General features: G+C 39.0%; 1 protein-coding gene across 1 annotated transcript in view; it reads right to left on the bottom strand.

Annotated features, from left to right (window-relative positions):
- Positions 1-14,583, bottom strand: part of LOC140360973 (roundabout homolog 1-like) — an 89,853-nt gene that overhangs the window by 65,138 nt on the left and 10,132 nt on the right. The window contains exon 2 of the mRNA XM_072446510.1: positions 1,869-2,195. Coding sequence (XP_072302611.1) covers positions 1,869-2,195 — 327 coding nt within the window. The remainder of the gene's footprint in view (positions 1-1,868; positions 2,196-14,583) is intronic.

The raw sequence follows: 14,583 nt of genomic DNA, 5'->3' as shown, positions 1-14,583 counted from the left end.
ACACTTCCTTACTGCAGCGCATTCTTCACTCCTCTCTAGTTTCCCAACGATTTGGACTAGTACGACTCGAATGAATTACCACGCCGTCGGTACAGACTCTATTTGACGGACAAGGGTCATGACCTTTGGCTTCTGCCCCACGTCTGCTTCTTTCAAGGTGCTATTCCATCAGTCTTATCCAACACTAGGATTGTTGTTGGCACACTTCGACCTGCACTGGGAAAGAACCCACTATGTTCACGTGCACAATATATGTGTTGTCGCCAAGAACAGAGTAAAATAGGACAGTTCAACAGTTTTTTTGCACTGTTTAGCACTAAAAACCTCTAAAGCATAGATTTTACACCTACTTCAATATACACATTGAAAATAAGAGTTAGAACACATATTTTTTGACTGTAAAATTAAGCACAAAAGTGTAGAAATATCACATTTTACTGCAAATCTAATCCGGAGTTTTTGGAGCTTTTTTAAAATAGGTTCTTAGGATCATAATTATCATAATTTAGCATATTTCCAAAACGACAATTGCGATATTTATTTTCCGATATACATAGAATTATACAGAATGAACAGCAATGTGTGCAAACAGATGCACAAATGAACCTCATCATATATTAAACTTTGGAAACCTGGGTGTGAATATAATTCTTAATATTACGCTCGCAAGTTGGGTTGTCAGACAGTTGTTAGTGCCAGACACTAATCTGTACTAAAACTAGCTGGACCTATAGAGTATAGTTTTAGAATGGTCTTGAGCTATATCAGAACTAGTAATAAGAACACACTAAAAGTATAATTATTTAGTGTTGAAAAGGAAAAAAATAATAACTTTTGTTTCAATAATAACTTTTGGTATCAAACCAGTATCATGGAAGTCATGACAGGCCAACAACTTACAACCTACATTTTCTGATTAGGGTTAGTAAATGGTATGTGTTAATTAGATTTGACATTAACTCCATCTTAAATAAGATAACAGACCAGAAACCCCACATACTTGACACTTACAACGTCCCTGATTCAGCGAGTCGGCTCTGTCACCTGTTCAGAACGCACTCCTCATGTTAAAGCCTGGGATTATAGGGACACACAGCTGCTGCCTTTTGACAGGTGGACTCGCTCACTCAATCCCCACCTGTCTCTTCACCATAAAAATGACCTTTCAACTGTAATTGGAAAGAAAGTAGCAAAATAAAGCTGGCATCCATATTTACATATTAGGTTTCATATCAGTGGAGCGGGCGGGTTCGAAGACGATTGAACTCACTCATGCATGAGCGGACGATAACAAAGACCAAGATAGCTTTCATTAAAAAAGAAAATAAATCCACCAGGGCGCCAGGATTTGATGCTTGCTTTGAGACATTACACAGTGAAAAGATATTTTGAGCAAATATGTATTTTAATAAGACAGTTCTATTTAAGAAAGCAGCTTACTTTCTTTGAAGGAAGATGTAAAAATCCTGCTATTATCACCTTGCCAAAAGTAGTCGAAGAGATTTAGGAATCAGCTCAAAGTGATTATCTCAATTCTGTCCAGTGTAGAATGACAAAATGAGTACATAAAGTAAGATGCAAGTTTACAACTTCATTCAGCACAAGATCATGTTAAAGAAAGCATGGACTGCACACTCAAATCTTTACTTCATAGTAGCTCGACTTTGAATGATGCTTCTTCATAACACTACAATTTCAGTTTTTTTTTCTGTGTTCAAATAAGGATTGTGGCGTAATAATAGATTTGTTTGAAACATGACAAGCAAAAGTGAACGCCTCAATGGTATGAATCAAGAAGTGGACAAACGTAAGCATAGAGGAAGAGAACTCATTTATTTGGTGACGGATGCAAACACAGAACCACTTACTTGCTACTTCCAGGGAGGCGTTGTGGCTGATGGCCTGGCCCAGGTAGTTGCGTGCCACACAGACGTAGACCCCATCGTCAGGTTTGCTGCGTCGGCCGTGGACGATGCGGAGGAAGAAGAGCGAGCCACTGGGCAGCAGCATTCGATGTGAGCGCGGATTCTCCCGGTCGGTCTCCACGCGCTCCCCGTCTTTGTACCATTCCACCGTGGGCGTGGGGCGTCCCTCTGCCTTACAGTTTAGGGTGGCTGGTTCCCCTTTGGACACAATCAGGTCAGAGGGGTGCTCCACGATGCGAGGGGGGGAGTCTTCCTGTCGCAGACGAGAACCTGCCACAAACAAAACAGAGAGAGCCTTTATGGTTATTGCAACGCCAACATGACATAAGAAAACATCTACTGCTGACACAATTGTTGCTATTCAAAGAAGGGAATTACAACAGAGTAATTAGGGATGAAATTGGGTCCCATGATCTGTCTAACAATGTAGCTAGAATAATGTCATCCCCACCTAAGAGGGCTTTGGACATGGTGTGCTATTGTGGTAAAACATTTCCTCAGAAATAGTTGTTTTTGTGACCATGATGATTTGAGAGAGAAACTCCTAATCCAGTCAAGTCAAAAGCTGTTGCCAATTTTCTGAACAATTACATATTGTTGGTTCTGTTTTACTATAATAAAAATGTTAACAAGCCAACAATAACAATCACAACAACTCATTATGATCTGTATTTGTTCTTTAAACAATAGAACTTGAAGATGTCATAATCACAGATGGGCCTTTATAATTCACTGTCTTATAAAGAAAAATCCATACTGATGTCGACGATTAGAATACATACATTCTTAGGAATTTGCTCCATACATTTGCCATATTAATCTTATAGTTTAAAGTCTTTCCAACGGATTTTTTGTCACATCTTAGAGGTTGAAAAATGGCACTACATTCTTATCTACTCTATAGTGACAGAGAATGAAATAATGGCCAGTTCTTATGATCCTTAGAATGTTTCAAGCAGCAAAATCTTTACACAAAGTGTTGTGAGAAGCTCTACAGTAGTATTGATCTGACCTGAGAGTCCTCTAAATGAGCTATAACCAAAATATTTTCCCTTTTTCACTTCTGTAGTTAGCCATTTATAGACACCCACAGTATATGAGATCATTACCGGAGCTATAGTGATAAAAATCAATATTTCCAGCCCGACATTCACTAACAATCCCACCATCACCTTTAATCTCTGATCCACTGATGAGATGTCAATCTTTCTAGTGCCCTTGCAGAAACAGTGGGAGTCCCCAAAGCACAGCAGAAGCCATGGACAAAGCAAGCCACTAATGAGATCCATACGTCTAATGTCCCCACTGTATAGGCTCCTTACATCATGTTTCAAACCCCAAACCTGCACAAACACACATCTAGACAAGTTAAAGCTGAAAGACGTGTTTTCTCTTTGGTCCCTCCAGTATAAGATAAAGCTGGTATACTTTAGGCTATGGATTTAATACAGCAGCAAAGAGGTTTTTTCCTCGATACAATGACATATTGATCTACATCTGCGGACCGCACAAATACACTACATGATGAAAAATGATTACTTACAAGCAATTACTTCAGCCAAATAAACAACAATTGTGATGTGTATGTTCCCATAATTCATTATCAACAATCCATTAATTCAAATGTAAATTTAAATATAAAAAATATGACTTTGATGATCAGACTCTGGAGTTTGGAACCACTATAAAGATACCATGACTGTACAATAACCTTGGCAGCAAGATGAATTCTGGTGATTTTTGTGAGTTCACAATCTCTTGAGAATCCATCTGGTTTGACTCCGGCTGATTCATTTGCAGTCTGCACATTGGTTTAATGGGCCAATCACATGTCATTTAGGGCCCACATGGGGGACTGGAACCAATCACAGACCAGCATTGTGGTTTGGGTGGAAGTCAAAACAACCTGAACCGAAACAAACATGGCGGAGCCGACGGTCGTACTTTGGCCTATTTTAGGAGAAATACAGACTATTCTGTTTTTTAAAAAACTTACACACAATAGTACTTCTACATTTGTGGATGAGCACGGGATTTAACACTGTTTATATTTTCTGTTTCTTGTGAGGCTTCGACCAGTATTTTTTTAAAGTCCCGACGGCTTTCGGCGAGAGCCTTCCTAGATTGAAAATAACTAAATTCAGACTGAGGCACAGGTCAATCTGACATGAGCAAGGTTATGTGTACAGTGCTTTTAAAGCAGACATTTCTGTGTCAAGTTTTGATATTGCAAGATAGGGTCAATGCACTGAATGATGCGGTCACACAGGCATCAATAGCACAGGGATTTTTGTATTTCTGAAAAGATTTCTTAAAATACACCATGTTGATGAAGTTCATAGCCTGTGATTGACAGATGTAAAACGCAATGTCGTACTATTTCAGTTTTTTACTGATTAACTTACAGTTAAAGTTAAAGTTTCACACCCACTTCAAACTCATGTTAACACAGACTTTGTAAATAACCCTAATTAAATAATAATTAGGAAAATAATATTACCATTTCAATTTTACCATTTCACACCCGCGCCCACTCTCCTCCTGCAGTGTTAACATTAGCCTAAACCTGCCATAAAACTTCAAGCCCAGCAGTCTCTGGGAGTCTATCAAAGGAACACGGCATTAACATTAGGTATGCAGCCTCCTTTTACCTCCATTTTATTGCAGTGGGAGCGGGAGAATGTCACTTTTGTGTACTTTTAGGTCGCTGCAAACACTATCTTGCCTCGCCTTGAGTCGAACCCTGCTTTAACGTGCCAATGGCCCCCGTAAAGCAAATAATCACCCATGTGTGAGTGAATGATGAGCTCCTCCGCTCCCCTCTGCAACCAATAAATCCCGCTCAGACACATGTTTACACAGGTTGATAACACCTCAGAGCACCCAATGAAGAGCAGCAAATTTAATCCACTGCTAGTGTTATGGTTAGCCTTTTTAACTGCTTTATATTCTTCATCAGATTAAGAAACATTTACAATAATGGGTGCATTTACAGGCCCACCCCCATGCTATTCCTCCAGAAGACAAGAACAATACACATTGCTGAATGTGAGCTTTATCAATATGAAAAGTATGCTGACATTAGCATTTTCTATCCGACAGCTCTATATTAACGGGTTGTGGGCAGCTGAGATAAGCCCGCCCATCGCACCACTGTTAACATTATATTTATTCTAATGTGCCGGCTTTGTTTCCTCTGCAGAGACCAGTCCACATTGCTGCCAGGCTTTTGAGTGCAGAATTAGAATGACTAAGGGTTGACTTCTAGGGTTTCAATTAAAAGTTAAAAGGTATATGGTTTAAAAATTAGAAATAAGAACTAAGAACTAAGCACAAACATGTAAGTATAATAGCTTTTTTAGTCATTAGGACAGAAAATATTATCCAATTTTATTTTATTTTTTATCACAATATGAAATACATTTTGCAATGACATTATAATGTACAATATGTGATTTGGTACATTGCCCAGTCTATTATTAATTATTTGTTATCTAGGGCCCGTCTTTAGACCCAGACCTCTTTCTGCACATTGCATCATTTCCCCAGTGTTTTCTGTCTTAAGTCTGTTGAATAATAGTAAACAAGTCTAAAACAAGCTATATAAGTAATATCAGTAAATAAAATATTCTGTATATTATAACTGTTAAAAGCTGCATGTGCTATCTCTCGTTTTAGTAGTATAATGAATAGTAATATTGTGTATATATTTGAATATTGTTTTATTGTAAAGTCTACTATAATTAGGGGGAATATAGCCTTTCTACAGCTGATATAACTAATTGCTGAACAGAACTAACAGCCCATGTTTGTATTTGCTGTATTGTAAGAAATTAGCCCTGAAAACAAGCAAAAATACAATTTAATATTAATCAAGGACACACCTGTCTGAATGAAGCAAGAGTTTAAAATAAACAAGACAAACACATGGAAGAGGGCTCGGGGCTGCCCTGTAGCCAAAATCATAAATATTCCATTTCACACTGAATTTACACATTGTCTAGACATTCAAACATACCACAAAACAAACAGAGTAGCCACATTCCTTATTGGGCCTTGGTTTCTTCCACACATGCTTCCTTTCCTTGTTCTTAATTGTGTTGGGCTGGTGCCTAAGGGTGCACGCAGCTCCCTAAGCTCCCTGGCATTACGGCAAGGCAATATCGAACCGCCACAAGTGGGCCCCCACAAGACCGCTGGTTTATCTGCAAAGGCCCAGCAGCCAGTGTACAATAAGTATGCAGAAACATGCTCGTGGATCCACAATGGACTACACCCGGGCACACCACAGGTCATTGGTAACACCTGTGCCCCCACAAATGTGCTTTTTTTGTCCCGTCAGTCATCCCAAAGACTGTGCTGCTGCTGCCTTATGAAGATCTAGGAGAAGAAGAGGAGGGAACTCAGAGAAAAGCTTACGTTTTTTGTATTTTTGTCATGTTGATTAAAGCAGGCAGATTTGAAAATTATAACTGTGGTTCCCGGGAGAAATGAGCAGAAAGAAAGAAAAGCAACAAGAAAGTCTGGCAATGAAACTGAAATAATTTACACCCACATATTATGCTATGAGCAACCAATAGAAAATCCAATCCTTGTATAGTATAATGGCTAAAGTCTACAGTGTATGTGTTTTTAAACTGTGCTGGAGATACCATGAAACTGCTTAAAACAAATAGTCCCCCTATGTAGATGCCTGCCTAACTAACAGTTTTCACAATTAGATTTTCAATATTAATACTTTCCATACATGAGCCTAAATTGCCCATTACTTTAATAAGACAACCAAAATAGCATTCAGTGCTTGATAATTACTATCAAAACACATTTAAACTTAAAAAGTAGAAATAATGGGTTTTGGCTTATTGCCAACAGCCTCAAGTCCTACATCTGAATTCACCCAGCCACACCATACAATCACAAATTTGTCTGCGTACTAAAACATCTGCACATGTTTAAAATTCTGTTGCTTCACTCTTGCCCCCCAAACACCAGCAAATTATAAGCCTATAAGTCTTGTTTTACACATCTAAGCCTTGCCTGAAAGAATGAGCATATCTTGTGAGTACCAGAGTACTGTGATGTCCATCGTCAGTCGATTTGCTAGTCCACCAGCCATTGCTTTTGCATTGGAAACATAATCTGCCCCTGTGGAACCACAGGATTACCTGTACTCAAGAGCCATTGCCCGTTTGCAGCAGAATCGTACAGCCCACACAATAAAGGCATGTCGATTTTGGAGCCGGGCTTAACTGAGTGCAATAAACAGAATCGCAATGTCTTGTTAAAAATCCCTTTGTTTGTGCCTGTAAAAGACATTTAGTTGTCTTTTTTTAGTGACCCGTGGGCTAGACTGCGGATCAAAGTCCACACTTTTAATGGTGAGACAGGGATTTCCACAGGCTTCGCAGTTCAAAGCGTTGCCCTAGTGAGTGAAATGACACCACATGTTTGAACAGACAACCTTCCATGGGCAAATCAACGGCAAATGGGTTGGCAAACAGAGTGAAAATAAGGGTCCAAAACTCATCAAAACTAAAAAAAAAATCATAAAAAATCACTCAGATCATACATTAATAGACACGGGGGGTGACGTATCTTGCCTTAGGACACAAAAACATATACACTGGTTAGAGCATAAATCCATACTCCATACTTCGGATTGGTGGACGAGCTAACCAGTGGTCTCCCATGTCAGAAAAGGCCTGGGGATTTTCATGGTAACCCAGTAAAACACAATCTTCTATTTATTTTCTCTCTTTAAGTTACCAACGTCATCCAAATTTATAGTCATATTTTAAACCTGAGCAGATTTAGCAATGATTGCTTCACATTTAGGACAAAACCAAACTTAACAGCAAATGGCTGTTGTGACTCTTGTGTCAGAGTTTAAATTTAGTAGACAACTGTCAGCATTTCCATCCTAGATCTACTTTACAGATTCAAGGCTGTCATGAACTCGCGTGCCAATTATCCCAGAGTCCGCATTCTGTACTTTGCATGACTTCTAGTATTTTAAGCACATTGAATTATCTAAATTTAGCACAAACAGACATGAGTTTAATGAAATATAACTTAAAAGTGACTTCAAGTGGTCTGTTTTCAAGTAAGTTTGAATAAGGTTAACTAACATAATGCTTGAAATGTACGGCTAAAATGAGAGACATAAGATCTAGACTTTTAATAAACGTGTTGTCACGCACAGGTCTGCAACTGAAGAGTTCAAAGACATCGGAATATCTTAACATCTTTGTGTTTGTGGTTGCTGTTGTCATGACAACAACAAATAACAGATGTAGTCAAATATAGTAAAAGCTATCATGAAATTACTGAAAGGGTGAATTGCTGGTGCTATTGCTAAACAGCTAGCAAAGTTCAATGTATAATAATAATAATATTTTAGTTATGTTTATATTATATCAAGCTTAATTTTCAAGAGAAGTCAACAATGATGGTAATTGAATAGGCAATTCAAATCAAAAGTACAGTACCTACTATCACCAGCACCTGCCAAACTTGAATTTTAGTACTAATACCAGTATAGTATCATTTTAAACTGGTGCAAATCCATTATAGCTATTTATTAAACAGAATTTCAAGAACTCATCTCTTGGAGACGTCTCCCAAACACAGACAAAGAATTCACCCAACCACTCATTCATTTGTAAAGTAAAACAAGGAGCCAATAAATGCCAGGCATTCTTCCCCAGCCAGTATAAACCACAATTAAGTGGAACACTGAACACTGTCATTCACCAAAGTATGTGGAGACGGAAGGAATGCCAGCGCGTTGCTTTGCCTGTGTGTGGCCTTCCGAAAGGTGTCTCAACAAACCTAATACTTTCTAATATTGCAGAGTTAGAGCGTGATTATTTTATCTGATGAAAATGAATGTCAATCTGCGGTTACAATCCCGTGAATCAGCCTATTCAATCTCCCATACCACCCATGTGCGGACACTGTGCACAATGCTGCTGCGGTATCTGGAGAGGAAAGTCAAGGTCGTGGACGTGATAACACCCCAAGCTCCCAGATGTTCACAGGAAGATTGGCGCTGGGTGAAAGTAAGGTTTGCACCGTGAGAATACAAAACAAATCCAAAGCCAGTGTTTCAAAGTGTTAATTTTTTTTAATTCTTGACAAGAAAATACGCTGCACTGCTTGAGGGAGAAGTGTGCGCTAGCTACTATTTATTTTAGCTTTCCTGCAATAAACGGTAAAAGGGATTCTTAAAAAATATCATGTCTGCCTTTCTTCTCAAACATCCCACTGGGAGCTGGATGCTTTCAGAATGATTATTTTTAAAAATTCACTCTCTGACTTGCCATCTGTTAAATGCTCAGTGAGAAGGTAACAAGGAAAAAGCGCTTTGGGGTAAACTTGAACCAGAACATTGCTGGTACATGATAAACATCTGAGCCAACTAGGTCACCGGGACACATAAGTGTAGAATAAATCCATCAGGCTGCCAGTGATACAGTGCATATAGTGCCACAATTTGATTATAATGAATGTATCAAATTGAAAATAGGGATTTTCAAGCAGCGTCAGCTTGTTTCATTTGCAGGAATACAGTACAGCACAAATGCTCACATGTAAAAATCTGCCATATAATTCTGCCATATTCTTTGTGGAACAGTGCCTTGTCAATGTAACCAAAGGCACAAACGAGAAATATCTGCAAATATCACACATGGATTTATAGGCCTTCGTATATTTAAATCTTGGACTCTCTAAAATGCAATGACTAGATTACGGAATGACCACATTAACATTATTACAAATACATATAAGCTTTTTAGGAGATCAAAAGCAAATATTTATTCCAATCCCCTCAATATTAAAAATCGGCATGTGCCCACATTAGCCCGGCTCTATAGTTTGAACCCCAAAGAAAAGGCAGTTGGGAAAGGCCGAATTAAATAGATACAATTTCAGAATGAGCCACAATCATGAACATACATAATATGTATCGTACAGCCCATGTTCCCACTTAATCCCCAAATGTAATGTTGACAGATCTGCTACATGGACATATATTTGGCCACAGGTACAGTATGTTTCCTATAGAGCAGTGCAGGTAAGAAGCTGCCTGGGACGACAGCAAAGAGCTTATCTGGTGTATTTGTGATGAGAAACACCTCCGGAGCACAACGGTGTGGAAAGACCTGCAGTCCATCTCAGAGGCTTATCCGCACTCCATTAAATGCTCACTGGAAAGTAAAGAGGCTGTATAGGCCATTGATTATCGCTCAGCCACAGCTTGAAAGATAAACTTAGTGCAAATAAAGCAGCGCTAAAGTGGTACAGAGGTGATTTGTTGGTACAAGGAGCGCAAATACCTTTTTTCCAAGGTTAGTGTAACAGCTGCTCTGTGATGAAATATGTTTAGTTTCTGTGTAAAGAATTCCACACCTTTTCATCAGTTAGAAGTCTTTGTAAACATCCTTCATAGTTTATGACTTTGGCTTCATGTCGTTTTGGATGTTCTCAACAAGAAGCCATTCACACTATGTCCATACCATTACCATTAATACAAAAAGCCTTGATTGTGTATACAGTAGAGTCCTGCCATGACTGTCTACTGGGAGGATTTAGCCTTAGGGGCCTGGGAGCCAAAAGCCTTTCTTGCTGACAGAGTTTAGAGTGAGAATGTATAAAGAGTGCCAGAATCTGCATGCAGCGGAGATTGTGTGGCTGAGCGCCTCTGCATACGGCTGTGTGCCACCCGTGAGACTGGGCTCTGAACATTTACATTTAACATTTACATCAGCATTAATGGGATATGGGGTTTATCCTTGATATGGGGTTCTTGAGGATAGAAAGACTTTAACTTTTGTTAATATGAATTATGTTCATGAGAGAACTAGGGTCCATTGTACATTTTAGAAACTATAGGGAAAAAAATAGCATCAACTGAATGATGGAACTAGACAAATAGAACCCACTGGTCTGCACTGCTACATTGGGAATTGAATGCATTATTATCCTTCAGTATGGCATAACTTGGGGAAATATTTGTGCCTCAGCCCCAAAACGACCAAAGCACAAGGAGCACACACAAAGGTGCTAACAAGCAGTTTGGTTTATGGCCCCCGTGTGTCTAAAACAGGAAGCCTGAAGCACCATTTGGTCAAGCCAAAGTAGTCAGCCAGACACATAAACTATTCACACAAAGTCAAGTGGACCAGGAACCACATTCAAGTTTTTACTACATAAAAATAACAAGAGCCAGTGCCACTTGTGCGAATCTAAAGGACAGACTTTTTGCTTTGTTTCTTTTCATTCTTTATGGTATCATCCCTTAGGGACAAGCTACATTTGAAAATAGCAATGTGATGCTTTTATATGAACAAACTGTCTTCAGGATAGAGCCAAAAAATGACTTGAGGAAAAGATGTAGACTATGTCCAGTTTCAATCTTAAAATGAATGAGAACGCTTCTTTTGATGTGGAGGCAAGTACTGTTTTGTACATATTTCTGCCTAACCAGCCAGAAATACAACTTCTTGCTTAGCAAATCAATACTTTAATATTATATTGGCGTCATGCTGTGTCATTGCCCACTAACGGTTCACGTCTACATGACCTACATTTGTTTTTGGTCTTTAATTGTGCTCCTGGTGCAGGCCGCCCAGATGTGTTCTGACTGTCAAACTGTGAAGGGAGCTCAAGTTGGCCCAGGGCACTAAACTCATCTACAAAGCCTTTTTACACTTCACAGCTCCCTCTGCTTCCTCTAAGAGCGTGCATCTGCTTACAACACCACATCCCTAAAAATCATAAAACAGGCTTGCATGAAGCCCTCCACCGCTGGTCCCACTCCTAATAACAAGCTTTGTGTGGAAGAAGCAGAATGAGAGGCCGCAGCTCTGGAAAGAAATCTGTCCTGAATTAAGTCTAATAGTACCACAAAGACATTAATAGTAGGATACATCTAGTCATAGACGATTATAGGGCAGAGCTGCATAAATTAAAGCAGACTCTGTTGGGATTGTTCATTACCTGTGCTGGAGCTGCTGAGGATGAGGTTGCACTTAACCTTGCCGAACGCATCGCTGGGCCAGATGAGAGCACTACATGCATTAGGGATTAGTACCATTCAGTGTCCCAATGCCATACTTACTGTAATGCAATATGCTGAAGTGCCCTTGGACTTATAAATACATGCAAATGGAGATATCCCCCCCTAAAGATGGTCTATTCTATGATTTAAATGTCCTTTTTAACATTGAAAAACCAACATGTCAACATAAATTCTAAACAAAATCATGGAAAAGCGTCTCAGAGTGGATAGTGGGGTATTAAACAGCAAAATGACTGAATTGTTATAACTTCAGAAATAAACTTCCCACCTCTCTACACAGAATTGTCCATGATTCACCAAACCCTATGTCTCTTGTGAGTGCCAATATCTTGTATCTGTGTTGTTCCTCTGGCAGTGTTTTAACTGTTTATCTATATGCACAGCTTTTGATTGGACTCCTGTCAACCTGCTATTGTAGATAACCCCTTTTGGCAAGAAACTCGGGGGATATTGTTGTTGACATAATTGTCCTGATTAAAGCCCAGATTGAACAAAACAGTTTGGCTCTGGACTGAATGTGACGCGTGACAGTCATCAAACAGAATGTCGGTTTGTTTTTTTGTTGTATTGTTTCCTTGTTCCAAAAGGATTGCTGGTTGAGCAGTCACATTTAGGATACACAAAAACAGCAATATGGTTCTTTGTTTCCAACTGCACAGTTGATATGACACAGCTAAATAGTTCCGTGGATATGAATCAATTTGCAATTTTTTACCACTTGATTTAACACTTTCTTCAGAAATATTCTCTATCCATCCATGTTTTTAAAAAAATATATTTTTATCCAATTTAAATGCATCTTAAACATCTTCAGAAACAAATAAAAATAATTGATTGACTAGTTAACTGATCAAAAAAAGTAGAAAAATAAACCCCAGCCTAATTTTCACGTCATAATCATAACCATTACATATTAACCGACAGGAATAAGCATTTGTCACCAACTATTGCAAATAATTAACAATGAGAACAATTTTGGTAACAGTGTCTATTATGAAACCTCATAACTAAAGTACAAACTAATCACCAGCTTGTCAAGTAGAAAAAACCTGCAGCTATGCCATACCACTTGGACAATAATCAAATTGTTCTGACATGGCTTAGATTGTATCCTACATATTAATAACAATCATCTGCAGGTAATTAAGCTGTCGCAAAGCCAATCATTTATTTTGTATTTGTTTCCATCCCATCCAAAAATGCTTGGCTGAAGATTCCAATTTGGCTTGAAAATATTTGATACCAATCTCGTGAAAGGGAACAAAACAAGACAGCCGGCATCACATCAGTTATTCACAGAGAAAAATATGAGATCTGGTTGTCTGAATCTCCCTTTTATCTCTCTGCATCTCCTCATACCATTTCTGAAACCTGCAATGTTTCACTAAAGATTGAAGATGTCAAAGACCAAACTGCATATTGATTTGCCCACCAACTCCTGACTCTTTCTTTGAGCTGCACCTTTTTCCTTTTTTTACAGCGCGATTAACCGGGGGCATCTTTCTCCGGCACTTCACAAAGTACTGCATTGGCACACGCTGACCTCAACTCATTTGAAAAAGAAGCACCGCAGCACACCACAGCAGGGGTAGACAGAGTGCACGGCAGTTCTTGGATTTATTCTTTTCATGTAGACTGTAATTTTCAAACTTTTGGCCTTATCGATTCCCAAAAGAAACATAAGGAGAAAAAGTTTCTACCATCAATATGAAAGTGCGAATTGAAACGCACCATTAGTGGTCATACTTGGTGATGCTAATGCAAGCAAAGTACAGTGGTTTCTAAAATAAATCCATGTATATACTTTGTGTGGGTGAATTGAACTCTAGTGATTGTTGCCATTAATGGGCTGGTATTCTAATGAATAACTTGTGTTTACTTTGGCCAGCAGCTTCCAATAGGAAAAAATGAATCTCCGATTTCAACGTCTCCGTGCAATATCTAAGGTTTATTTCTTGTGGAAAGGGTTTAATAGTTCAGAAATGCACACCAGTCAAATGTCCGATAATAACCACCTTATGTTTTGCATGTTAAAAAGTATAGATATAGAGGTGCCATAAATTCAAAGGATGCTAGAGTGCGAATAGTGTTTTAAAGATATGCTAACGTTGACTATCGAGTGTATAGTTTATAGAAAAACAATGCTACAAAAAGAGCGGATGATATTTTGCACATTTGAGACACTTTTACAGCCATTTCACGTGTCTGAAGTTTTCACACCACAGTCATTTCGCAACAATTCTGTCTCACTCTCACATGAAGCACAGCCACAACACACACAGGCCGATTTCGGGAGAGATTTGCTTCAAGCGGAGGAGAGCTTAAGCGTCTCACACACTGAGGTTTAGGCCTGTTACAGTTACAGAAAAAAACTCAAAGTGTCATCACAAGGCGACGGAGCCTACAACTGTCTGGCTGCATTGACTGGCTGCAGTAAAGTTGTTGGAAACTCACCATTTGAGGTTTACAAGGTGCGACTCAACAAATAGTCGTAAGAGAATCACACTGACGTGAGTTGTGCCACGACAAACAATCGCTGCTCGGGTCACAACCTCTAAACATTTATGGCGAGGC

Source organism: Eucyclogobius newberryi, unplaced genomic scaffold (assembly GCF_026437365.1).
Source record: "Eucyclogobius newberryi isolate DKJ021-1_F unplaced genomic scaffold, fEucNew1.0.hap1 SCAF_15, whole genome shotgun sequence".
Classification (NCBI taxonomy): Eukaryota; Metazoa; Chordata; class Actinopteri; order Gobiiformes; family Gobiidae; genus Eucyclogobius; species Eucyclogobius newberryi.
This window is presented reverse-complemented; position numbering and strand designations above follow the sequence as displayed.